Source organism: Odocoileus virginianus, chromosome 26 (genome assembly GCF_023699985.2).
Source record: "Odocoileus virginianus isolate 20LAN1187 ecotype Illinois chromosome 26, Ovbor_1.2, whole genome shotgun sequence".
NCBI lineage: Eukaryota > Metazoa > Chordata > Mammalia > Artiodactyla > Cervidae > Odocoileus > Odocoileus virginianus.
The window spans coordinates 47,541,103-47,566,424 of record NC_069699.1 but is presented as its reverse complement, the minus strand read 5'-3'; the positions used below and the strand labels follow the sequence as shown (position 1 = coordinate 47,566,424).

At 47.1% G+C, this 25,322-nt stretch overlaps 1 protein-coding gene and 2 long non-coding RNA genes across 5 annotated transcripts; 2 read left to right on the top strand and 1 right to left on the bottom strand.

Annotated features, from left to right (window-relative positions):
- The first annotated feature begins 1,254 nt into the window (after positions 1-1,254).
- On the top strand, positions 1,255-8,254 carry LOC110152375 (uncharacterized). The gene is made up of 4 exons (XR_011483762.1): positions 1,255-1,423; positions 4,563-4,681; positions 5,335-5,450; positions 6,697-8,254. It is a non-coding gene; the product is annotated as an uncharacterized lncRNA (long non-coding RNA).
- Positions 1,626-24,622, bottom strand: IP6K2 (inositol hexakisphosphate kinase 2). 3 transcript variants are annotated; one of them, XM_070456120.1, is made up of 7 exons: positions 24,542-24,583; positions 12,765-12,896; positions 9,122-9,452; positions 7,021-7,243; positions 5,711-5,886; positions 2,792-2,967; positions 1,626-2,399 (listed from the first exon to the last, which is right to left on the bottom strand). In XM_070456120.1, exons 3-7 carry the CDS (start codon positions 9,321-9,323, stop codon positions 1,899-1,901), a joined length of 1,278 nt encoding a protein of 425 aa, XP_070312221.1. In that variant the 5' UTR covers positions 9,324-9,452; positions 12,765-12,896; positions 24,542-24,583; the 3' UTR covers positions 1,626-1,898. The 3 variants fall into 3 exon arrangements, with proteins under 3 accessions (XP_070312221.1, XP_020771764.1, XP_020771765.1); XM_020916105.2 differs by lacking the exon at positions 12,765-12,896 and having other exon boundaries at positions 24,542-24,622; XM_020916106.2 differs by lacking the exons at positions 12,765-12,896; positions 24,542-24,583 and adding an exon at positions 18,926-19,124.
- On the top strand, positions 9,451-12,148 carry LOC139031278 (uncharacterized). The gene is made up of 2 exons (XR_011483763.1): positions 9,451-9,724; positions 11,130-12,148. It is a non-coding gene; the product is annotated as an uncharacterized lncRNA (long non-coding RNA).
- Positions 24,623-25,322: the final 700 nt, after the last annotated feature.

The window sequence follows — 25,322 nt, the reverse complement described above, 5'->3', positions numbered from 1 at the left end:
GCGTCTCCAAGCTCCAGACTCCCTGACCCGGCACCCGCCTAGAGCCCCAGCTGCTCCTGCCCGGCCCTCCACTCCTTTTACCAGCTATTTCACGAAGGAGAGCTCCGCCCGCAGCCCAAAGGCAGAGCCTACGTCCTGTGCTGATAAGCCTCTTGCATCTATGCCACCCTGGGGAAGTGGATCCTGACCTACTAAATTAAGGACAGCGACCCGGGTCTCCTCTGTGTCTCGGAGCGTGCTGACCTCACTTCTTTAAGCTTCAGCGGTGGGCAACGGGGAGCAAGAGTGGAGAGGGGGCTGCCGAACCAAAAACCAGGTCAGGCCATTTTGCTGTCCATAGTCCTCCCATCCTAGCTCCCCACCTCTTCTCTCCTGCCACTAACCTCTCTGCCTCTCTAATGTGGGTCCTTGCATATCTATTCCTCTGCTTGTGACGCTATTCCCCTCCTCACAACATAAGGTCAGGCTCCCACCCTTATTGGTCACTTTCACATCACTCTCTTCTGTTGTCTTTGGAGACTTACAATTCCCAGTTATCTTCTGAGAGCAGGTAGATGAGAGCTGGTGGATGGGGAGTGGGGTATCATGTGGCATTAAGAGCCAGATATTTGGCCCACCTTCCAGTCAGCCCTGACCTGGTGAGGTCATTGTAGTCCTATGAGGCAGCGGGGAAAAACCAAGGGGACCTGGGTTTAGTTAAACTCAGAGTCCTGGGGACCTCCCATCCCCGTCCAGAGGCTGGTCCAGCCACATTCTTCTCAGGAAGCCCAGACCCAGGGAGCAGGTAGGCATAACCCAGCCAGTGTATGCAATTGGATGATTTTGGATATAGTGGATGTAGGCATAGCGGACCTGGGAGGGAAGGTGCTGAGAGGTTCAGGCAAAAGGTGGGGCTGCTAGACCTGGACATCCAGATCCTCCTTTCTAGTTCTGTGTCCTTCTCCCACGTGCCTGTGTCAGCCGTTCAAGATCTCCTGCCACACTTCTCCCTGGAACCCTCTGAGAACAGAGCAGAAACAGCTCTCTTGGGGGCTGCCCAGGCTGGAACCACATGAAGGATAGCACTGGCGTAGCTGCAGTGGGCTCCAGGGCTAGGTAGGAGTGCTGGCAGATGGTGTGACCAAGAGGACCACACGGCCCTGAAGACCCCCTCCCGTCAAGCCCCCCACCTCCTGGGACCTTTACCACAGAGCCAATGGCCGCCAACAGACAAAAGACTGGTGGCCACCTGAGGTCCCAGGATTGGCTCCAGGATGCCTGACATCACAATGTCTAGCCAATCAGCTGCTGCCAGTAGCACAGGAGCGGGACCCAAGGCTAGGCACACCTGCTGTCCAACTCTGGCTGAAGCTACGTGAGGGCAGGGAAGACCTGTGTCAAGTGCAGTCCTCTGCATAAGCGTCCTGGGATGGACCCATTTAAGGTTATGCCTGTGGGCACTTGGTTAAGGGACTGAGGACTTAGCCAAGAGGCTATGGTGACTTCAGGGCCCATGGGGTGGGGGCAGTGGTAAGGAGGACACTGCTGGACCAGGGTGGAGGTTGTGGCATGTGTGACATTTCTGAGGGTTGGGAGGGGGGCTGGCTTCCAGCCCCCTATCCGTGGCAAGAACGACAGCAGCACTGTTACAGTTAACAAAAAGATTTGTATTAGAACATTTACACTCAGGGAAGAAAGAGGTATCTGCATCATCAAATGTGGAATGTCGAAGAAATAGTTAAAATAAATAAAGACTCCGAGCGCGGCTGGGGCTGGCTCAGGCTGGGATTCACAGAGGCCTCTGCGCATCAGCTCCAGGCTGCAGGGCCACCGCCTGGCCATACGGGCCGCCTCCCCGACACAGCACAGCTGTGCCCGGGACACAGAGAGTCTCTCAGGTGCTGGTGCAGCCAGTGAGCTCACTCCCCGCTCTCCTCACTTATCTCTGTGACAATGTCTATCAGGCTCTGGAGCCCAAAGATATAGCCAGCATCCTGGCCTTCGTGGACCACACTGTCCTCACCATACAGCCTGCACGTGGTGTGTGCAAAATCAATCATGCGCACATCCACTGAGCTGGTGCCGATGGGCTTGTAGGCATAGGCGCCGGCAGACTCGTCAGCGGACTCCTCTGACAGGTCCTCCAAGTCCTCCGCGTCTGAGTCCAGGACCACTTCAGGCCGCTCTTTGCCGTCGTAGATGATCAGCAGGGAGCTTGAGTAGAAGCGGTAGGATTCTTGTCGCTCCAGCACGCCCTTGAGTTCAGTCAGCTTCCTGAGTACCGGGCCCAGGAGCTCCCGGCGCAGGTACCGGCCATTGTGGAAAAACTGGAAAAGTGCCTCCTTGAAGCCTTGTACCGACAGCTTCCGTCCGTGGTACTTGTTCATGAACATGAGCTGCCCACTGCCCGCCTGGTACACCTGTAGGAGGGAGACCAGCAGGTCAGGGACTGACAGGCATCTCAGGCAGAGATGGCCCAGCCCCAGGAGAGTGGCAGCAAGACGACAGCCCTGGACCCGATCCTTCAACTTAAGTACACCAGTCACACGAGGCCCTGTCCTTGCCAATCAACACCCACTGGGATACAGCCCTCTGCTCAGGGTGTGGGCTGGTGGAGAGTGCCCAGTGTCTCCCCTTTCTCCCTCTCTGGTCCACGGCTTCTGGACTCAGTCAGGTCGGCCAGTCCCAGAGAGCCTTACGCACGCACACAGGCTTTCCTTTCTCACCAGAGAGCAACAGATGAGTCACATCTGGAATCTCCCGAGAAGGGGGCTCTGCCGCGGGGCGAGTGCCCGCCCCCGCCGCGCCTCACCTGCATGCCGCACACGCGCACACCGATGACTGCCGACGTGCTCTGCTGGCACTTGCGGATCTGGTTAGCTGCCTTCTCCTCGGAAGCGTCGTCACCATGCTGGCGCGTCCCCATCTTGAGGTCCAGGACACAAGGCACCTCGTAACGGGAAGTCAGGTTCTCCAGTAAGATAAATTCTGAGTGGTTAAGGACAAGGCCCCTCTGAAAAAAAGGTGCTGCTCCATGGCACTCCCAGGGTGCAGGGCCTGCACATGGCATCCCAGAAATCCTGCTGTCTCCCAGGCGGGCAGCCCAGGGCTGACCAGAAGACTAAAAGGCACCTGCAATTCTTGCCAGGGAACTGGCCTGAGCGCAGCATGGGAAACATACACACCATTTCCTGAACTCAGCAAGATGTGGGACCACAGTCCAACAACATCCTGTCCTAAATCACAGAACATCAGTAAGTTCAGTAATCCCAATCTTAAATAAGAACTAGAAACATCACTTAGGAACTATTAAGTTTTCTCTTTTGAAATAAATATGTATTTCCCAGATGGGGACACTGAAAAGGCCGAAAACAATGACCAGATGTACGAGTTCCCCTGGGGCTTCCCAGGTGGTGCTAGTGGTAAAGAACTTGCCTGCCAAGTCAGGAGACATAAGAGACGCAGGTTCTATCCCTGCATCAGAAAGATCCCCTGGAGGAGGGCATAGCAACTCACTCCAGTATTCTTGCCTGGAGAATCCCATGGACAGAAGGGCCTGGCAGGCTCCAGTCCACAGGGTTGCGAAGAGTTGGACACAACAGAAGTGACTTAGCACAATGCCCAGCCCAGTGCTCCCAGAGCATGGACTGGTGAACCACGGCCCCCCACTCACTGCTCTACAGCTGGTAAGTTAGGAACAAGGGGTTCTTAGAAATGCATTTTTTCTTTTTCTGGTCACATGGCCTGTGGGATCTGAGTTCCCTGGTTAGGGATTGAACCCAGGCCCTTGGCAGTGAGAGCATGGCATCCTAACCACTGGACCACCAGGGAATTTTCAGTTTTCATATTTTTAAGAGGTCAAAAGTGTATATAATTTTTCATGACACATGAAAGTTGAATGAAATTCAAGTCTCAGCAAACATAAATAAGAGTTTAACTAGAATACAGCCACGTTCATTCATTTACATCATCTATGGCTGCTTTCATGCTACAAATGACAGAGCTGTGATACAGTGTATGGCCTGCAAAGTCTATACTATCTGGCCCTTTACTGAAAAAGCTCGCAACCCCTGCCTTAGAGGAATGACTGAATTCACATCTGGAGTACGAAACATACCTGACCCTGTACCATCTCTTCATTCCAGAAAAGTAAGGCAGCTATCACAGACGACTATGCTTGTGTAAAAATGACTCAGGAGCCTATTTAAAAAGACTCCCACTCGCCAAGCGTGGGACAATTGTAGCATCAGAGATAACTGCAATGAACTAAAACACGTCAAATATGTTTAGGGAATTCCCTGGCAGTCCAGTGGTTAGGACTTTCTACTTCCACTGCAGGGGGTACAGGTTTGATCCCTGGTCAGGGAACTAAGATCCCACATGCCACAGTCAAAAACTTAAAACAAATTCATGGGTTCATGATGATGCGGAAAACCTCACTGGTTACCTTTGGAGGATGTTAAGAAACCATCTCATTATTTCAAATAGTAAACTAAGGAAAATAAACATTTAACCTGCCTTTCCTATTTGAACTATACTTCATAATAAGCACGTAGTTGATGAGGAAAAGCTTCTCTTTACAGCAGGATTCCAGCTTGTGAATGAAAAAGGAATAACAAAAAACCACCTAATTAAAAAATGGATCTAAGGCAATGGCAATACAAAAGAGAAGGACAATGAAACTCTGCTTCCCAATCAACAGGTAAATACCATCTCTGATGGAGTCTTGCCCCCTCTCCCTCAAACTGACCCTGAATCTGATCAAGCCTGTAGATCAAATTATCAATTTAATGCAAACAGAGGGGAAAGAGTAATGTGTAAAAGACACCACAAGATGTAATCAGTAAAATCCAGAGGGTGGGTAACTCTAGAAGACCCAGTTTCTCTGACAAGAAATTTCCAAGAAGAAAAAAACAAATGTATTTTAAAAGACTTAAACGATTCAACCGAATGCAACATATGAACATAATTTGGACCCACATTCGAGCAAACCATAAATAAAACATTTATGAGACAATTAGGAAAATGGGAAAACAAATTAGATATTTTTGACAGTAAGGAATTACTGTCCACTTTTCAAGGAGTAATGATAGTATTAATGTTTTAAAATATCTTTATCTTTTAGAGATACATGCTGAAGTGTATACAGATGAATTCTCTGACACTTGCTTCAGAGAGAGTTCAATTGGGGGTGCTGGGTGTATAGACACAGGAGACTGACATAAGTGGGTTAACCAACTGCTGAAACTGGGTGACTACTAGGTTCAATGCATTACTCTATAGTGTACATCCAGGTTCCCTGATTGAAAAAAAGAAAGGAACCTTTCTTTCCTTTGTGATTTCTTCATGTGGCAGCCTGGTAAACCAGACTGAAAGATCAGTCCAACCCCACCGCACACCCTGGCAATTAAGCTCTACTTGGGGACTTCTCCAAGTGTGTGAAAACATAAACCAGCTCCTTGTACTCCAAGGTAAAGCACCCCGAATGCAAGTTGGTCCCTCCATGAGGTGACTCTCACCCCCAGGAACCCATTCAACTTCCTCACCAGCACCTGCATTCCCAGACCAGTCCTCAGCCCAGAGGGAAGTGATGCCTGCCCAGTTATCACACAGGGTGTCCTGGCACAACCATGACTTGAAAAAATCCAATTTCTCTCTCCAAGCCTGAAGGGTCTCCTCCCTTGTCCTCCCCTCCCCCCCAATGCAGAGATGTCCTACGAGCAAAGGATACTGTACTGGTTCCGATGTTTCGCATTCTCCTTCATTCTCTGTAACTGTTGCTGGTGACACTTCATGCTCCAAGGGTTGTAGTGTTTAAGCTGAGAACTTACATTCCCCTTTTTCTCTACACTGTAGTACAAAACTTCAGATTTCTTCAGCCACTCAAATTCTTCTTCTAACTTATGGCTATAAAGAGACAAGCAGCTGATAAGTCATAACATCTCATCAGACAGAAGTCAGGGGCAAAGAGGCATGAAGGAACTTTCTGCAGTGATAGGAACTTTGACACTTTGATGTGGTGGCTGTTTCAGTGGACACATTAAACATTTCAAATGGGTACATTTTACTGTAGTATATCACATCTGAAGACAGGTGATTTAAAAAAAATTAAGGGGTTAGCTTGCTGCTTTAGGAAAACCTAAGATGCAAGGACAGCCCCTGCCTCCAGCCCACACCCCACAAGACAGCCTTTCGTGCTCCCACCTTCTAGGCAGTACCACTCCCTGGCTTCTAGTACATCCAAGTTCCCTAACTCAGGACGCTGGAGACAGAGGCTGAAGTGAAATTTCATGAGAATAAGTCAATCTACTTGGCTACACTTTTAAAAAGCAAAATTATCTCTGGGTGTGCTCTGTGGGCTTTTCTCTGGTTGTGACAAGCAGGGGCCACTCTCCAGCTGCAGCACACAGGCTCCCCTTGCGGTGCCTTCTTGTGCTGCATAGTGCTGGCTCTAGGGCACACAGGCTCAGGAGCCGTGGGCACTGGGCTCAGCTGCTCTGAGGCCTGTGGGATCTTCCCAGACCAGGGATTGAACCTGTGGCTCCTGCACTGGCAGGCAGATTCTTTATCAGAGCCGCCAGGGAAGTCCTTAGCTACGTTTTTAATACATATACATACATAATTTATCTTCTCATAAGCTCTGTCAAGGTGTACCACTTGGGAGGGTTCTGCCTAGGGGGATCCCCAAGATGCATCCACTCTGTCTCCCACTATCAGGGAACAATCTGCAGTAACGGATGGCTTCTGTCTGGGTCCCTGCTACATTCCCAAATGCCACGCAGGGCCTGGCATAGGACAGTTGCAGGAGGAATGAGTGGCTGAAACTCTCTCACAGCTGCCACGACACTTGTTTTACCCGAAATGGCGCAATCTAACTCAGAGTCAAGCAAAAAGCAGCTGGGCACGCCATGTGGGAATGGACCCCAGAGTGACAAGGCACCTACCAAGTCCATCATGTGAGTCCTCAGCCCCGGGGGACGGGCTATGCCTGAGATCCCTCCCCTCCTCCCGAGTCCAGTCCCCTCTCAAGTCTATACCCACCTCTTCACCTTTTCCTCTTTCCGGTGTTGCCGTACCCATTCCTTAGAGGTCTTGTCCGTTTCTAGAACGTGATGTTTTTTGTTCGTCCACCTGAGCAGCTTACTTTTTGGTTCACAGTCTGAATTATCTACACTGTCCACAGTTCCATGGTCCCCTTTTAATGGATATGCTATTAAACACAAGTTCCTGTCTTCATCTTCTTCGAAGCTCACGGATACCACACCTAGAAGAAGGGTGAGGAACATGGAAGACTTTCAGTTCCACAGGAATATGTGTTACAAATAACATGATTGGAACATTTGTTTTTTTCTTACCCTGTTCCTTAGTCTCTATGTTGCCAGAGGCCCCAAACTCATCTGCAAACCTAACAAATATCAAAACAGCTAGAAAAGATGACACCATACAAGACAAGCGATTAGGGAGCAAACATGGCCAAGAGTCTTCCTCTATGATTCACTCAACGAGGCAAGAGCCAAAGAATTACAAGACACATTTTTCCATCAATGAAAATTTTTATTAATTTTTATGTAATTCTTCTAATCCTAAGAGACATGAGGACATTTGCTTTTTAAATCTTGTGGGATTTTTTTACTACCTTAAACAGAATCTCCGACGGCCTTTAGGCTTGCTTTAAAGCAGAGCCTGAACAGAGATTTGCCTGAGGGGTAAGAAGTGTCCGAGGGTAAGGGAAGACTGGGCAAGCAAAACAAAATAAAGGAGCAAACACAACAAACCACACAGCACAAGACACCCTGGCAAAGGCTTCTTGCAGCGCCCCCACACGGTGGGCACCCCAAGCCTTTTGTCCTTCTCAAATATATTCCTTTATTGGTCTTTGCAGTCTCATGTCACAAAAGAACAGGATGAACACAAGGCAAATGGGGTTGGGCTAGGAGCACAGATGCGTAGTGGCCTTGAAAGCAGCTCTCCCCGAGTCTCTAGAACCTGCCATGTGTAATGAGACAGTCTTTGAGGAGGGGGCTGTCGGGTGGGAGGGTTTCAGCAGGTGCCGACGAGTGCCTTAAAACCGACTGGCTGAACACCTTTCCTCCCAAGCCTCTCTGGCCTGGAATCACTCAATTTGCTCAGTTCTTGCTGCCCGCCCGCTTGCTCGCTTGCTGCAAGGGAATGCGTGCTTAGAGAGACGACGCTTCTGAGGTGGTACCCAGCTCTGGGCGCAGAGGAGCTGGAGTGGGGAGTTCAGGGGACCACACTTTCCTGTGGTGGTAAAGAACCAGGGAAAAAATGGGGGCAAGGGCAGCCAGCTAACAAGGGACCTTTGGCTCTGTCCTGGAAAAAACAACAGAGAGGACCAAGTGAGGGCCCCAACTCCCCCACCCCCACAAAGCACCATGCATATTCAGAGTACAGAGAGGCGACTCTAACATTCTATCCTCAAGGAATATGTTTCAGCAGTCCCCAAAGAACCCAAGTTGTTCAGGAGTCTTTTGCGTAAGCAGGCAATGCAGCTTTACAATTAATTTCCTGAAAGGATTCTTCCTTGATTTACAAAGGATCCCCCCCTCCCCAGGAAAGACCGCATCATGCTGATTCCCCCCATTATAAAAAGGAAGAGAGTCACCATATGTGAATCAAAGGGTTGCCGTAATATAGCAATTTCGGGGACATTCCGTAAGAGCAAAGGGCTTCAACTAATCAGCACAAGCCTCCCACTCCTGCGTTCCATCTGACTCAACCCTGCTCCCAGCCTACCTAATCACCCGGGCTTCTGGTTTCCTGAAGGACAAAAAGCAGGCGGTAAGTATCCTGGGTAAAATCCTCTCAAAGTCTTCCCCAATGTCCCGTCATGGGGGACTATGGGTTACCGTGATCAAGAGACACCTGAACATAAAACACAACTACACTTCCACCAAAAATAAACTCAAAACAAACACACAAAACAGAATTGAGCAATCTTACCAGGGCTTGAAAACTGAGGGTGTGAGGTGCTGGGCGGAGGGCCAAGAGGAGGAGGAGGGAAAACACAGAGTGGGTGGGAGGGGTGAGGGTTCCCGGGATGGCTGCCCGGACCTCCTCTGGCCGCGACGCCTCGCGTGTCCTCGCCAGGCGCAGGCGACCCCTAAGGCAGCTGGGGGCTCACCTTTGTATTGGGGAGTGAATTTGCGCATCTCAGCTGGGAGAGTCTCGTAGAACTGGTGCTCCCTGGGGACCAGGGGCTTGCACAGGGTCGTCTCGTTGAAGCGGAGCACACACGAGTGCCCCCCGACCTGGTGGACAAAGGGTTCCAGCAGGATGCCCTTGTCGCGGGGCTCCACGTCCATGGCCCTGAAGGCTGGGCTCATCCTCCAGGTGCGGGCAGCAGGGAGAAGGGGGGGCAGCGGGGTCCAGCGGCCAGCGCGTCCTCCGTCTGTCGTCTGTCCGTGCGTCCGTCTCTCTGGCCTCAGCTCCGCGGCTGTGTGGGCCAGGACGCTCTAAGGAGAGTGAAAACGGACTTGGAAACAGCCGAGCACCGCCTCAGAGGCGCTGGCCGTCCTCTTCCAGCAGAAAAGACAAAACAGCCTGAGCTCCCGCGGAGGCCCGCCCACACCGCCCACTCGGCCCCGCCCCCTCCCGCAGAAACTAACAGACGCCGAGGTCCCGGGCGGGGCCGGATGGCGACTGGCAGGGACTGGCTGCGAACCCGAAACAGCTCCAATCACCCCCACCAGGCCTTAGAAGGCCACTACCACGGAGCCACGATGAGGTAAAATCACAATTTCAAACCTAGTAGTCGCATTAAATCTTACCATTTTCTACTACAATTGTTAGAGTAATTGACATCCAAGGCTCTCCGTTAATTAATATATTTTAATAGACTTTATATTTTACAGCAGTTTTAGGTTCATGACAAAACTGAGAAAATACAGAGGTTTCCCACATACCCATCTGTCCCACACATGCATAGACAGCCTTCTCCATTATTAATGTACCACTCCTCCATCAGAGTGGTACCCTGGTTACATATGATGATGAATCTATACTAACACAGCATAGTTTACATGGTGGTAACAGGGTTCCCTATTGGTCGTTATTTATGTTTTTATTAAATGCATTTAAAAGGAAACCTGCTTATGCACCACCTAGTAAGATTACCCACCATCCGCCCACCACAGGTGTGCGCACTGTCCCCGCTCAAGGCCAAAGACAAGCCCCATTAACCTTATTAGCAGTGGAGCTTGGGCCCAGCTTTAATGATTAACCTCTGTATCTAAAAACAACAGATCACACTTGCTAACTCCTTTGAAAAAGATACACAGTGTTCTAGGTCACAGACTATTTTTATTGGTTCTCTCCCTATCTCCAAAAGCTGGGGCACACCTTTAAACCAAAGCTGCATTCTTGGGACACTTGTCCAGAGGTCCAGGAATTTCGGATCCCCAAGCACACTGGATCTCAGCAAAGCACACCTCCACGCATTAGTGAGCCGTTTCAGGGTATGTCAGGCTCACTCTGTTTTCTGTCTAGAATTTACAGACTACACAGGTGCTACTAGCAATACTAACAGGTGGGCTTGGGCTCTATTTCAGTATCTATAAGGGGTTCTTACTGGGACATGACTCCAAATGAGATGGTGGTGGTGGTGGTGAGAATGGGTCGGATGCCCATTTGCCCACTAAGGTGGGTAAAGCACCAACTCTGTGCTAGGTTCACTGCAGGGACTTAATCCGATCCTCTGGATACTTTCTGTGAGGAAGACATTATTCTCCCTGTCGGAAACAAGGAAGTTGGTTGGAGGAACTGAGGAAACTCATCCAGGGCTAGAGCCAAGAAGCTGGAGTTTCCAAACAAACTTCAGTTTGTTGGCTGTCCCTCCACAGCTGCCTCTGGGGCCAGGGTCTCTGGCACATGTGCTTTGGTACAGCACTCAGATGTACATGGGACACTTAGCTTGTCCTGTGATAGTGTTTTCACCGTGTTTTTATATTTTCTATTTATAAAACAGCCTCTTTCAAAGAGTTTGGCTGGTGTTTCTCTTTTCCTTTCAGAGAGAACTGACAGTGGGCTCCCACTGGACTCAGGGATTAAAAATCAATATGCTTTCCTATATGCAAAGAGCAGAAAATCAAAGGTTCTGATATCTCACACCCGGCACTACCTTCTCATTACAGAAGCCCTCAGGAGGGCAGGTGCTGAGAAGAGTCCCAAGACACAACACAGGTGATCAGCTAGAAGGATGAGTACCTTCCAGCCATTCCAGACTCTCTACAGAAGGTGGAGCTCTGAGATGTGTGGCCACACAAGCCCTTTAGATTTATAGAGACCTATTCACACCAGTTTTTCAGTAATGAAAAAGACATCTGGAGTAAGAGCAACCCCAAAGGAAAGTTACTGACTCATGATCAGTCTGCTGGTACCCAAGAAAGAACTAGGTACCATAATTATTAAATTATGAAAGCGCAAGATGTTCTTCATCGGCCAGGCTTTAGAAACACAGTTCAAACCTTTCATAAATGTGAAAACTCTTTTTGTTGCCACAGCAATGCTAACACCAAATGCCTAACACCCTTTCTAATAACTGTTCAAGATTTCTTACATATATTAAAAAAAAAAAAAAAAATCTCTCTCCAGGCATCTCTCTTACTCATTCCCCACCTCCAGTGAAAAGTCCCAAACAGTAACTGGTCCTTCATGGCAGCTCTCTGGAGTATGGTTCATGGGTGTGGCTGGAGGCTGAAAAGCCCAGTGAGGGGCTCCACCTTCTCCCAGGTCTCCCGTGTGTTCATTAGTGGCTGGAACCTTGGCACCCTCCCTCCAGCACCCAACTCAGGCACTTCTCAGAACACTGCTCCCTGGAGAAGAATCACCACCCTGCGGAGTGGCAAGAAAACGAAGGCCCTTTCCCGCCTTTGCCAAGTCTGATGACGGAGGAAAGCCCTACATGGCAGAACCGGGGAGAACACTGACCCTGTAGTAAGGTGGAGCCAGATTCCGGCCCCGGTTCTGCCATTTCATCTCTTGGAGAAAGACCCCCGCGTCACCGGCTCCCTTTGGGTCCCAGGTTTCTGGTCTCTACGGTGGGAAGGAAGACTTGGGGCAGACATCTGCTCTGAGGGCCTCCCTGGTGGCTCAGTCGGTAAAGAATCTGCCTGCAGCGCAGGAGATGCGGGTCCAATCCCTGGGTCAGGAAGATCCCCTGGAGAAGGAAATGGCAACCCACTCCCGTATTCTTGCCTGGAAAATTCTACGGACAGAGGAGCCTAGTGGGCTACACAGCCCATGAGGTCACAAAAGTCAGACACAAGTTATCAACTAAACCACCACCAGATATCTACTCTAAGTGTGGTATAATCCAATTAGTGAGTGGCAACCAGCAGTATGTTTTAATCAAATAGGAAAAAAAAAAAAAGAGCAAAACCCATTTCATCGCAGATAATAAGGTAAGGCCTGTTTTCTGATTCTTTTATTTCAATCATGTTCAGCCTCTCAATTTGAAGATAACTGTGGCTTCACTGTACAACATATTTCTCACATTGGGGATGCAGAGAAATGGAGCATTTGTTCTAGGGTCCCTGAAAGATTGCATGCCTGTGGGAAAATGAAGGAGCAATTTCCCAATGATTATACCATAGATCAGAGAAGGAAATGGCAACCCGCTCCAGTATTCTTGCCTAGAGAATCCTGTGGACAGAGGAACCTGGTAGGCTGCTGTCCATAGGGTCACACAGAGTTGGACACAACTGAAGCGACTTAGCATGCATGCATGCATTGGAGGAGGAAATGGCAACCCACTCCAGTGTTCTTGCCTGGAGAATCCCAGGGGCAGAGGAGCCTGGTGGGCTGCTGTCTATGGGGTCGCACAGAGTCGGACACAACTGAAGCCACTTAGCAGCAGCAGCAGCATACCATAGATCAGCTTCTTCTCTAGTGGCTTCAACCTGGTCAGAAGAAAAGAAAAATGCCCCAAGAACCTGCTGCATTTCACGGCTACTCTTTTCCCACGTGTGGTTTGAGCAGCTGGGTCTCTTAAAGGTTTTTCAACATCTGAGTAGTCTAAGGCCTAGTTTCCCAGGAATCCTAAAACATTAATGGTTACTAAAAAGTCCATGTGATGAACCCTGAACCTAGTGTGAAAGGGAATAACCGGAAAATACTGACTTCATGCTTAGCATCTGTTTTAGTTTTCCACATTGCCTCACATTTGTCCACAAAACTAGCAATCGTTGAGAAATGCAGAACGTGATTCATCCTAGGATACGACACATATTTCCCCCACAGCTCATGCCCCTAAACCTGTTTAAGGTTCTGCTGCAAACAATGTCTTAATAGTCTTATCCTTTAAAATACTGAAAATAAAACAACTAAGACCCTTGGGCCCTTAGCTCACACATCTAGAATTTGGTTAATGTGGGAGGCTACAGACGGGATCTGCTGGGGCCACTTACTCTGCCTCAAGAAAAGCCCCAGGGTTGAGCAGTCACAGGGGACAGCAACAAAACAACCTTTACCAGCTGAACCTCCGCCATGAGCCTCAGAGCCAGTGCCCACGTCCATTTACAACCCATGACTACACCACCAGTCAGTCACTGTAATTCTCAAACACTGTTGGTAGGAAAAAGAAGTACAGCCACCACAGAAGACAGTTTGGCAGTTTCCTATGAAGTTAAACATATACTTATTATATGACTCAGTAATCCTACTCATAGGTACTGACCTAAGAGAACTGAAAACAAATGTCCACATAAGGACTTGTACTCGAATGTTCACAGTGGCACTATTCACAATAACCAGAAGGTGGGGAAAACCCCAGTGTCCATCAAATGGGGGAATGAATAAACCAACTGTGATGTATCCATATAATGGAATATTGTTCAGCAATAAAAGGAATGTACCGATATACACAACAACAAAGATTGATCACAAAAGCATTATGATTAACTGAAAAAAAGCCAATCACAAAAGAATGTATGCTGTATGATTCCATTTACATGACATTCAAGAAAAAGCAATAGCAGAAAGTAGATAAGTAGTTGCCAGGGGGCAGAGGGTAGGAGAACAGGACCAACTGCCAAGAGGCCCAAGAGAACATATAGGGGTAATGAAAATGTTCTATGCTGTGACTGGAACAGTGATTATATGGCTGGATAAATTTGTCAAAACTCATCAAATTAGAGACTTAATGTCAATGAATCTTAACTGTATATAAATTATATTTCAATAAAGAGCTTGAATTTTTCCTTATACTTTAATTTATAAAAATTTCATAACAAGTACAAATTAAAATAATCAGAAAAGATTGCAGTTAAAAGACCCTATCAGCTGACAAATAGTTTCTACATGCAAAGGCACTAGCTGGAATTCATCCCCTATCTACCCTCCTATCTATTCTAACTGGGCTCACTTGCCTCCACTGAGCATCTTGAGTCACTCATGCCAAGCAAGGTAAGCCTGGGCCGCCATCTTGGTCAAAGTAAGGCCTTTGCCCTTTCTGTGAGGGTGCTCCCTGAGGGTAGAGACTTTCAGGGACAGCCATGTTCTCTCTTAAATCCATGACACCCACTGCTAATCCTGAAGCCATCTGGTCACCTTCAAAGCCTAGTTTTTAGCAGGCTTTTACTCTTAATACTAAGAGTGAAGAAGGAAATGGCAATCCACTCTGGTATTCTTGCCTGGAGCATCCCATGGACAGAGGAGCCCAGCAAGCTACATTCCATAGTCATAAACAGTTGAACTGGCTGAGCACGCACACACAGCTAATACTAGGAGACCTATACCAGTTGCATGGTTATCTTTTTTAATTTTTGTAAAGTCAAAGCAAAAGCATCCTTTACACACAAATAAGCAGAAGAGACGCAAAATGGTCCAATAAGCCTTTCAGTACAACACCCATCACAAAAGAAAGATCAACAGCAAATCTGCTTCAATTATCCTGGCTTTCCTGTTATTTCTCAAACATGCCTGATACACACCTACCTCAGGGCCTCTGTTCTTGCCATGCCCTCTGGATGGTACACTCTTTCCCAGATATCCCCCTGGCCTACTCTCTTACCTCCTTCAGCTCTCTATCCAAACATCACCTCTTTAATGAAGTCTTCCTTAGCCACCCCATCTGAAAGTGCCATATCACCCCATCCAAATGCCTTACACAACTCAGCTTTATCTTCTCCTCAGCACTTATCACCATCTAACATACTGTATATGTTTTATTTGTCCTGTTCACTTTCTGTCTCCTCCACTCTGACCCACCAGAAAACCAAGTCCATGAAGTCAGAGATTTTTGACTGCTCTGGTTACTGCTCAATGTCCAGAGCCCAGAAGAGCCCCAGCACAGAGTCAGCACTCCATAGGAGGTGCCTCAAATCACTTCTAAGAGAACTCGAAAGGCACCTGCTGCAATGATCCAAACCCACCCCACCCATATAGGGAGTACAACCATTACATAGCCACACACTTTACCAAATGCATTCTCAGCATCGACTAGGTGTTAATTTTGCATTTATAATCTCCCACCGTATTAAGTCTGCATTAACCGTGACATGTAAATGAAGGGCCCTGCCCCTGAATACTCATCTGGGACCTGCTGCTGTGGAACCGTTTCACATCAACAAAGCCAAAGCTCTTAATCTAATAAGAACCCAACCTCTTGGAAAATTCTCTCTCTAGAAAATCAGGCAAAAGCATAGTCACTGAAGAAAAAAACTTTAAAATATGGATACAAGAAGATTAAAATCCTCTCATCGTTTACAAATATACTAATTAGCATTCAGAAATTCTGTGTTAGCATTGAGTTGACATCCCAAAGACCCAGCTTTCAGGTTCCTAAGTTATCACTGAAAAAAGTAACACTGACTCACAGGGCTCATGGCTGTTCATCTATTACCAAGGCCCTAGAGTCACTGCATAAAAAAAATATTAAATTTTTAACCACAGGATCACCAGGGAAATCCCTATGTGACTTTTTTATAGAAAAATTATGACACTGCTGTCATAAAATGAGGCAGTCAACACACTACCCTGAAAGGTAGGGGGAAAAGTACTGTAGTATTAGGACTGCCCTAGAGGTCCAGTTGTTAAGACTCCACACTTCCACTCAGGGGGTATGGGTTCAATCCCTGTTCAGGGAACTAAGATCCCACATGCCACTCAGCAGAGCAAAAAAAAAGTAGTACTGGTTTTTTAATGTATGACTTTTTTTTGGTTTTCTTCTTTCAATCCAAATTTACTTTCTTACCTTACTGGTGTTTTTTTCCTTTTTTAAATTGGCATATAATTGATTTACAATGTTGGGTTAGTTTCAGATTTACAGCAGAGTCAATCAGTTATACATATACACACATCCACTATTTTTTAGATTCTTTTACCATATATGCCATTACAGGTTACTGTGCAGAGTTCCCTGTGCTACACAGCAGGTCCTGATTACTTATCTATCTCATATATAGTAGTATATATATATGGCAATCCCAATCTCCCAGTTTATCCCTCCCCTCCTCTCCTTACCCTTGGTAACTCTAAGTTTGTTTTCTTCATGTGTAACCCTATTTCTGTTTTGCAGGTAACTTCACTTTCTTACCTTACTGTTTTCATAACTGTAAATTCTTTTGTTTAAAGATGGATGATACTAAGTGGTAAGATCATTATTCCCTTCTCTTCAGTTTCCTGAATGCTCCAAACTTCTTGAAATTTTCTAAAACTCAGAGCATGTCTATTACCTTTATAACTGAGAGTGAAAACATTAGGAGGAAGAACAAAAGAATTCACTATGACCAAAACAGAAAAACGCAGATGGCTGCTCAGCTCTTGAAGATTATGAAATCATCCACAAAAAAACACTGATGCCGCCCACACTGCAAGCTCACAGCTCTGCTCCACGATGGAGACACTGGGAGACCAACCACATGTAAACAAGTGAGGATGATAACCCCAATAAATCCTGCCCCCAAAGTGTGTACAAGGTGCTGAAAGGTCAGAGGAGGAAGTGACCAACTTAACCTTCAGTGACGATGGGACACAACCAGGCCAGAGACAAGAGCTACTGTTTACCAAGCACTTAGTCTGTTCTGTAACTCCTTCCCTCCTGCAACAGCCTTCTGGAGCAAATACTAAGATCACTCCCCTACACATAGCTGCACTGAGGCACCAGACCACCTAGGCCTCATCATGGAAAACAAGATGTTCTTTGAGATGAACTCAGTGAGATGAGTCGCTGCTAGGAAGGTGGAAGGGTCACCCTCATGTCACAGTAAGCAGTGGCTCCATCAAAGAACACAGCAGGGCTGGAGAGACAACACAGAATCCCTGCAACTGACTTGACACACATACCTGGGGTCCAGCACCAGGTGTTCATTCCCCCCATTAGCATCTTCTAGTTTTAATAAAGGAGAAACTACAAGTTGTAAGTGTATTTCATGACAGTCACAACAATGCAGATCCTTCCACCAATTCTGAGGAAAAAATAAAATAGCAGATTCTGTTCCAAAAATGCAGACAAACTTTTCCATAAGGCAAAGAGCAGCCTCTCAGAGGCTTCTCTGAGGATCACACTGGTTCATCTCTTTGCCTCATCAGACCAAATTTCTGGAATGAAAGACTTGAGGGCCCCAAGATGGAGGGGGGACAAGGGGAAGGAGCTTTCAGCCAACCCGGAAATATGTTTATCAGTTACAATGCCTGAATGACAAAGTTTGAGCAATTTTAAAAGTTTTTCAAGCTAAAACTGGGGCACTGCTCCTTTAAGAAAATCTAAATTATTGATTCTAAGGTGTCGCATGTCCCCTTTACCAAAATATCAAATTTACTTATATTCCATACACAGACCAAGAATCCTCAGTCCTCCTTAAAAAGCCTGTTACCCCTCTTCAAGGGCCATTTTCCATCTGGCACCTCCTCCTTGTAACTACAACTCCCACCACCGTGTAGGCAACATACCCAACAGGAACAACAGAAGTGTTGCTTGAAGACTCTGGCCAAAACTGGTCTTGATCTATGGGGGACTTTCCTACCCTGACTCATGGTTCTCTCTTGTGCCAGTAAAGCAACAGCCCACTAGCTTCAGGCAGGATCACAGGCTCCCTGCCTGCGGTCAGTGTTTACCCTGCTCATTTCTCAGCACTTCCCAAACCAGATGACACATGAACCCATTCTCTGGAACAAACGGTGCCAAAAACGGTTCAGTCCTCATGGGCAGCCACAGAGCCCAGGCGGCCCCGACCTGCGCAGGCCAGCACAGTGAGTGCTGTACCTGCTGGTGGAGGAACCAAGGTGTGCCCTGTGCCACACCATATCCCGTGCTCGGAGGGCAGAGATTCCTCTGGGTCCTCACAATACCTCGTTCAGGTAAACGCTCCCCTCAAGGATATGCAAAGCGTCCCACGCTAACACTGACTTTGGGGCAATATAGCAGCTTTGGACGTCCCTGGTGGTCCAGTGATTAAGAATCCACCTGCCTAAGCAGGTGGCCCGGGCTCAACCCCTGATCCGGGAAGATTTCACATGCCGAGGGGCAGCTAACTCTTACTGAGTAAGTGGAAGTCCCCAACCTCCAATCTCCCATATGGAAACTGGCAAAATGGTAAAGGGCTACAGCCTCTCTGGTCACAAGGCAACTGTTTCTGGAGGATACCACTACAACTGACAGCAGGACTAGCTGGGCAGCACTGACCTGCTTTCTGTCTCCAGTTCTGGGGTGGGACGCAGTGCAGTGGGGTCCTTTCAAACAAGCCAGTGTGCGAGGACTCTCGGGAAGGTGGGTGGGTCAGCGGGGAGGGAGCAACACTGCAGGTGGGGGATACAGGGTTTCTTTGAGGATGAATTACATGCGATGTGAACTGTATCTTAATAAAGCTATAATTTTAAAATATCAACGCAATAAAAGGGCCGCACTGCAGAGGTCACAGCCAGCTTGGGAGAAAGTTCCAGTGACAATGTCCACACTGAGAGGAGTAGACAGTATTTAAGAGGAGAGCACCTCCAAATGTGGCCACGGGAATGGCAGAAATGCACACAGGCAACTTGGAGAACCAATTCATGACCAGTCAGGGAAGCTGCTCAGTCGTGTCTGACTCTGCAATCTCACGGACTGCAGCCTACCAGGTTCCTCCATCCATGGAATTTTCCAGGCAAGAGTACTGGAGTGGGTTGCCATTCCCTGTGTGGATAAAAAGCGTAACTTCTGAAGGAAGTTATTTATTTATAAAAAGATAATAACTAAACACGTATGTGCAGTTAAAAATAAATATTACAAGAAACCCAACTTTCAATACCTCTCTGTAAGCGGGACCAAAAAATTCTTTTTAAAATCTTCTCCCTGACATACTGGGGCCCGTCTGATACTTGGGTCCACACGGTGCTTCCCTTACTCTCAGTGCCTGTCTTTACCTGTAAACCAAGCACAGTAATTTTAAGGAGGTACCATGAGATGGGAACAAGATTAAAAATCGAGCCTCCGGCCTGGTGTGGGTAATGCACTCCTCAAACGTGAGCTATCCTCTGTCCACTGTCCCAGTTCCTACAGAAAGTCCAACGGGAGATGGAGGTCAGAGGATGGACTTGACAGTGTAAGTGGGTAAGGGCATGCTAAGCCTGCACTGGTGGAGGGGGGAGGGTGAAGACAGGTGTAACAGGTAAAGGAACAGAGTGCCAAAGGACATCCTGTTCATTTCTTATAAAAGAGACTTTTCAACTGGTTACAAGTGTGATAAAATGACCACCATTGTTAGTTTGAGGTCTCTTCATCCTGTCGATTTTCTTCAGTGCACTTTTCTATTCTTTCCAGAAACAGGATCAGGTTATATGCGTTGTTTTGCCTTTCTTCCCGCCAGTAAAATCAGCTTTATTTTTCTCACCTAATGTTTAAAAACTACTGATAAAATACACACAATATAAAATTTACCTTTTTAACTATTTTTGGGTAGACAGTTCTCTGGCGTTAAGTACATTCACAATGTTGTACTATAATCACCACTATCTCCAGAACTTTTTCATTATCTCAAACTGAAATTCTATACACATTAAGTAGTAACTTTCCATTCTGCCTAGCCCCTGGCCCCTGGCAACCACCATTCAGCTTTCTGTCTCTATGATTTTGAGTAAAATTATTCAACATTTGTCTTCTGTTTTGCCACTTTTTTCCCCTAACTGAACTATATGACTTAGACAGCCTGCTACATCTATCTATCTATGATTCCTTTTAAAAGCTGTGTAATAGTCACACAAAATTGTAATGTATTTATCTACTTCCCTACCGACACTATTTCCAACTTTGAAATTACAATAATAACGTAGTGAGCATGCTTCTATCTTGTCTTTGCATACCTGTGAAGTATTTCTGTAAGAAAAAGTCCTAGAAGTAAAACTGCCACTGGGACAGAGCATAGATTTTAAAAGATTGCACCTATTCTTTCACTCTGAACTGATCCACAAGGTATGTGAGCTACTGGATTCTGGAGCACTGTTGTGACATTTTATATCGGAAAATTGTCTCAAGGAAAAACCTGGCTTCAGAGAGGTCCAGCTGGTCACTACTACAGTGACATGAGTGGAGGGATGGGGGCAGCAGGAACCAGCATTTACCGGGAGCCTGTCTGCATTCTTACCTAAGGAACAAAGGAAGAGATACCAATCCTCTTCATATTTATTAGAAGCTCATGTGTAAAAGGGGATCAAAAGAAGAAAAATCCTTAAGCTTTTAAAGAAAAACTGTGAGTGCCTTAGAAAACTCTCTCTCATGCTTCTCTGTCATGTTTCACACCATAGAAATATTTCAGGTAACTTTGTAAGCTTATGAATTTAATATCTGGTTACTAGAAGATGTCAAAACTAAAGGTGAAAGAGAAGGAGGCAACACACCCTCCCACCCTCCCAGCCCCAAGCTTGGGAGTTCCCCGGAGGGAGGATATGACAGCAGGAATAGCCACCACCCCGCAACAAATAGAGCTGTGATCCCCAGGAGGCCATTAGGACTGCAACCAAACTGATCTCTCCATCATCTCCCCGCCTGGGCTTCCTCCTCTTATGAGTCTCTCTGCATCTGTTTGTCCCAAGAGGGCAGGTGAGAAAACATCCTGACAGCCCCCAGGCTCTAGGGCCACTAAGACAGCAGAACTGCCATCTCCAGACACCCATCTCACCTGGAGTGACCTCATTAACGTCATTTCCCCGACTCAGTGGCACACATGGCAGGGCACAGGGCCTCCTGTCTTCTCCACTGCACCCACAGAGCCCAGCCCGCACAGGGGAATTAAGGAAGGAGGGGGAGAAGATAGAGAAGGATCTGGTGGAGGGTGAGGCATAGCATGCTGTCCTTAACCCTTGAGGGGGCAGCTGACCCCCGAGAAAACCTGAGACAACTGTAGGCCTCTGTCCTGAAAATGCATACCCTCCCAGAACTCTGCATATGATGCGTGGGGCTAGCAAGCACAGACCCTCTTTCCAGAACCCCTAATACAGGGAATCAAATTACAGGAATGAGTCAGATACTGAGTCTTCAAAACAAGTCAGAACAAGGATGTTTTGTTCATCAAGTCAGATACAGCTGGAAGATGTGAGTTGACCTGCCAACAATTAAACATAAGGGATGATCAAGCCATCAAGAAGAAATGTACAGCAGGTAATTGGTAAGGTGGGAGTGAAGCCTAAGTGAACATAACTTGAAAACAGATTTGGAAATTAGCTGCAAAGGAAAGAGCAGATGGCACTCCAAGAGTAACATGGAAAGAAAGAAGAGCACTGGGTCAAGATGCCCGTAAATGAACAGCCTGTGGGCAGAGAGCAACACGGGTGAGGAGGAGGAGGTCTTTGAGGAGACAAGGAGCAAAATACCTACATTCTCCTGGAGGCCAAGGGTAAGACTTACTGTGCCACATGGAAAATCTGGACCACATGACACAGGGGAGGAGGAGAGTCTTACACTGTGTGGTCCTGTAGGTCCCTGACAGTCCTCAAGAGTTCACGGTTTGGGGCTCACTTCTGAATGAGCCCTGGCCACTACATCACAACCTCTTCATTAAAAAGACATACAAGTGTCGTGACCCCTTCAAACCCGGTCACACTGTCAAAAGGTCTCAAACACAGGGTGTGATCAATAAAAGCCAGAATGTGGGAACCCCTACAAGATAACAGACAGTTGTTTCAACAGATAAATTACAAAACAGAGTGACCATATACATATCTAAGAGACACTTCATCAAATGCAATTGCAGACTTTATTTGGATCCTAGTTTGAACAAACTGACTAGCAAACTCCAGGAGATAGTAAAGGAGAGGGAAGCCTGGTGTGCTGCAGTTCATGGGATGGCAAATAGTCGGACGTGACTTTGTAAGTGAACAACAACGAAAGGCCTACTGGTGTAGAAACTGTGGGTAGCCCCTTGTCTTAGTGATATGCAATGAAATACTTATGGATATTATAGTTTGGGGATAGGCCTCCTAAACTTTCAACTTTTTTTTTAAGGGGAGAGGAGGAAGGCAGAGTGTAAACATCGGATAGGAGTTCTAACTGCAGAGGCTGGTGATGGATGGATGGTTAACAGACCTAAACCACCTTATCCATCATTTTCGGAGACTCTTTTCCTTCAAATTCTGAGGTAAACACTTGACTCAATTATTGGGGAAGAGGCCTCTTCCTTGCTACCAGAATATACTGCAAACACTAAAACTGCTTATTACTACTTGGTATGCAAATAAGCAAAAATACAATTTATTTAAAAAACAAAAACATGCTTTAAAACGTAATCACATGAAAGCTATCATTTACTATACAAAAATGCATTCAATGTCTTTAAGGTGATTACCCCATGAGGTAAAATAACTTCACTTGAAGGAAAAATTCATCTCCAGCGCATCCTCCTTGAGCCAAACAATGGAAAATTTTCACCTCAGCAAGCTGGCCTTGGGGAGGCTCAGTCTCAGCCCTGTTGCCTAGCGACGGGTGACATCTTCGTGCTTACAGAAATCTCTGGCACCCCTTGCACCCCTCTGCAAAAAAGACTGGCTACAGGTCATCAGTCAGTAGTTGCGCCTTCCTCATACCTTCCACTGCTCAGACAGATATAGGGCTGGTGGACGTCACCTGCAAAGTCTTGAAACGAAAAGAAGTTTATTACATCTGCTAAACTGGCTTTTACAACTGTATCAACTCCATTCCTAGCTCTCATCCATCCGATGCCTAACAATTCCTGCGAATTCTACTCAAAGTCTAAAGTTACAAAGCAGGTAAACTAAGTAGAATACCAGCTAACCATTCAACTGACTTTTTTCTCCAGAAAAAACTACCAAGTGATCAACTGATCTATTACGTCAACATGATAACGTATTCATTACACCAATTTGATAAAAGTATATGTCTTGCTTGGGTTTCTAATTCTGGTAGTGGTTAAAGTTAAAACAATAACAATACCAGCCTGAAACTTCTGTTTAAATCCTAAACACCAGGTTACAGGATGAAATTACACAAACTCAACAACAGCAACCTATGTAAATAAGCATTTTAGATCACTTAAATGTTACCCTGCTAAAAATGCAAATACAGCAAATAATTAAATACCAGAATTCATCAAAATTACTGTAATCATGGTGTTTTATACGAAGTATCATAAAACTTGTGATCTGCAACATTTTTTGTAACCACTTTTCAGAACTCTCAGTGCTTGAAACTACTCTTTCAGATGATTTTATCTTATTTTTGTTCGATGAACATTTCACTACCAAAATGTTTCATTTCAAGGAGTGATTAGTTTTACTTCCCCAGTATCTAAGAGCACTAGATTTTACTGGTTTCTACATTTTCTTTTCACAACATTTGGACTCATTTTTCTGCAATTCGGCTATAAGAAATTGAGTAAAATCCAAAAACGAAACTAATCACTTGGACGCAAGAGACAAAAAGCAGTTTGCAATCAACCCAACGTGAAAGATCTGCAAGCTCCATCCATGGTGAAGCTTATCACTATGAAGAAGACGTCCCCGGATCCATTTTAGGGCTTTGGGGGATAAGTCGGTTAGGTGTGCAAATGCACCCCCCCGGCCCCCGCTGACACCAGCTGACAAACCCAACTGACATTCAGCACTCAAAATGGCTGCACAGTTGCCGGCCTCAGGTAACCGTACCTGAGGCACTGGGCTGAGTTCTCCAACAGAAGACTCAGGGAGACCCCCATCAATAACCCGAGATATCGTGGACGCCAATGTCCTGGGGAGACCTCCCTCAACGACCCAGAGATCTTGCCCTCTTCCAAAGAGTGGAGACTTCAATGACCAACAGAGACCCCGCATCACCAAAATATTCGGGAGACCACCCCCCCCCCCCGTCAATGACCAGGGAAGATTCTGCCCCTCAAAACCAGGGGAGATCTTCTCTTCCCAGTAACCTGAAGAAATAATGCCTCTCTCAAATGACAGGGGGAAATGTGGCCCCACAGGGACCCTGAGAAAGCTCTCTTACAACTCATAATCGGCGGAAAACCCCTCCCCCAAAGCCTGGGGACACCCCTAATGACCAGAGACTTCGCTCCCTAAAGTCCCAGAGAAATCCTCCTCCAAAGTCCCCGGGGAGGCAGGGCCGTAGGCCGAGGAAAGCGGGAATTACCTGCTGCCTCAGGCCGGTCCCGCGGAGCTTCCTTCCTATTGTTTCTCTCCCACCAAGATGGCGGCCGCCGCGCCGAGCCCCGCCCCCTGCGCCTCACTCCCTGAGCCCCTCACTATTGGCTCGCACCGGGAGCCCAGCTCGCGGACTGGGCGACCCAAAAAGCGCTGTTGCTAGGGCGCCCGGATTCGTTGTAGCCGCTTCCGGAAGGGGCGGGGCATGGGCGGAGTTAGGGAGAGGGGTGGGGTCTTGTCTGCCTTCAAGGGAGATGGTGGCCAAGGAGGTCAGAGTTGGTGGACAGATGGGCTTCGAGCACATGGGTGCAATAAGGGATGCCAGGGATACAGATGGATGAACCAAATGTATCATTTTTCCTGGGACCGAGGAGTTTCCTGGGATGCAGGACTTCAGTGTTAACATCGAGAGTGTGTGAAGCAATTTGGTCACCCTAGTAGACGGATGGACAGAGGACTGGACGTGGTTGGATAGAAAGATAGACAAAACAGTGGCTGTAGACGGGAGATAAAGGGCAGTTCTATGCATGGGTGGACAGGTGGCCGGATGTAGATGGATGGACAAATGACTAGATAATATAGGGGTGAACAGAGGAAGGGCTGTATAGTCCCTTTGTGGACTGGTGGGTGATCCTGTGTTCAACCCAGGTTCCACCGAGATCCACCCTTCAGTGCTTGTCTGAAGCTTGTTTGTTCTATGCCCTGTGTTGGCCAGAAGGGCTCCCACCTGAGTGAATGACAATGTGGCTGTCAAAGGCAAGGCAGGACAA

What these genes read in the sequence shown, in the direction of transcription:
- IP6K2 (XM_020916105.2), bottom strand. Translation starts at nt 9,323, where the DNA reads ATGAGCCCAGCCTTCAGGGCCATGGACGTGGAGCCCCGCGACAAGGGC. An exon ending in GAAACATCGGAACCAGTACA is followed by an intron (nt 2,968 to 5,710) that starts GTATCCTTTGCT and finishes TTAACCACTCAG; the next exon opens with AATTTATCTTACTGGAGAAC. An exon ending in TGCGCGTGTGCGGCATGCAG is followed by an intron (nt 2,400 to 2,791) that starts GTGAGGCGCGGC and finishes TCCCTCCTACAG; the next exon opens with GTGTACCAGGCGGGCAGTGG.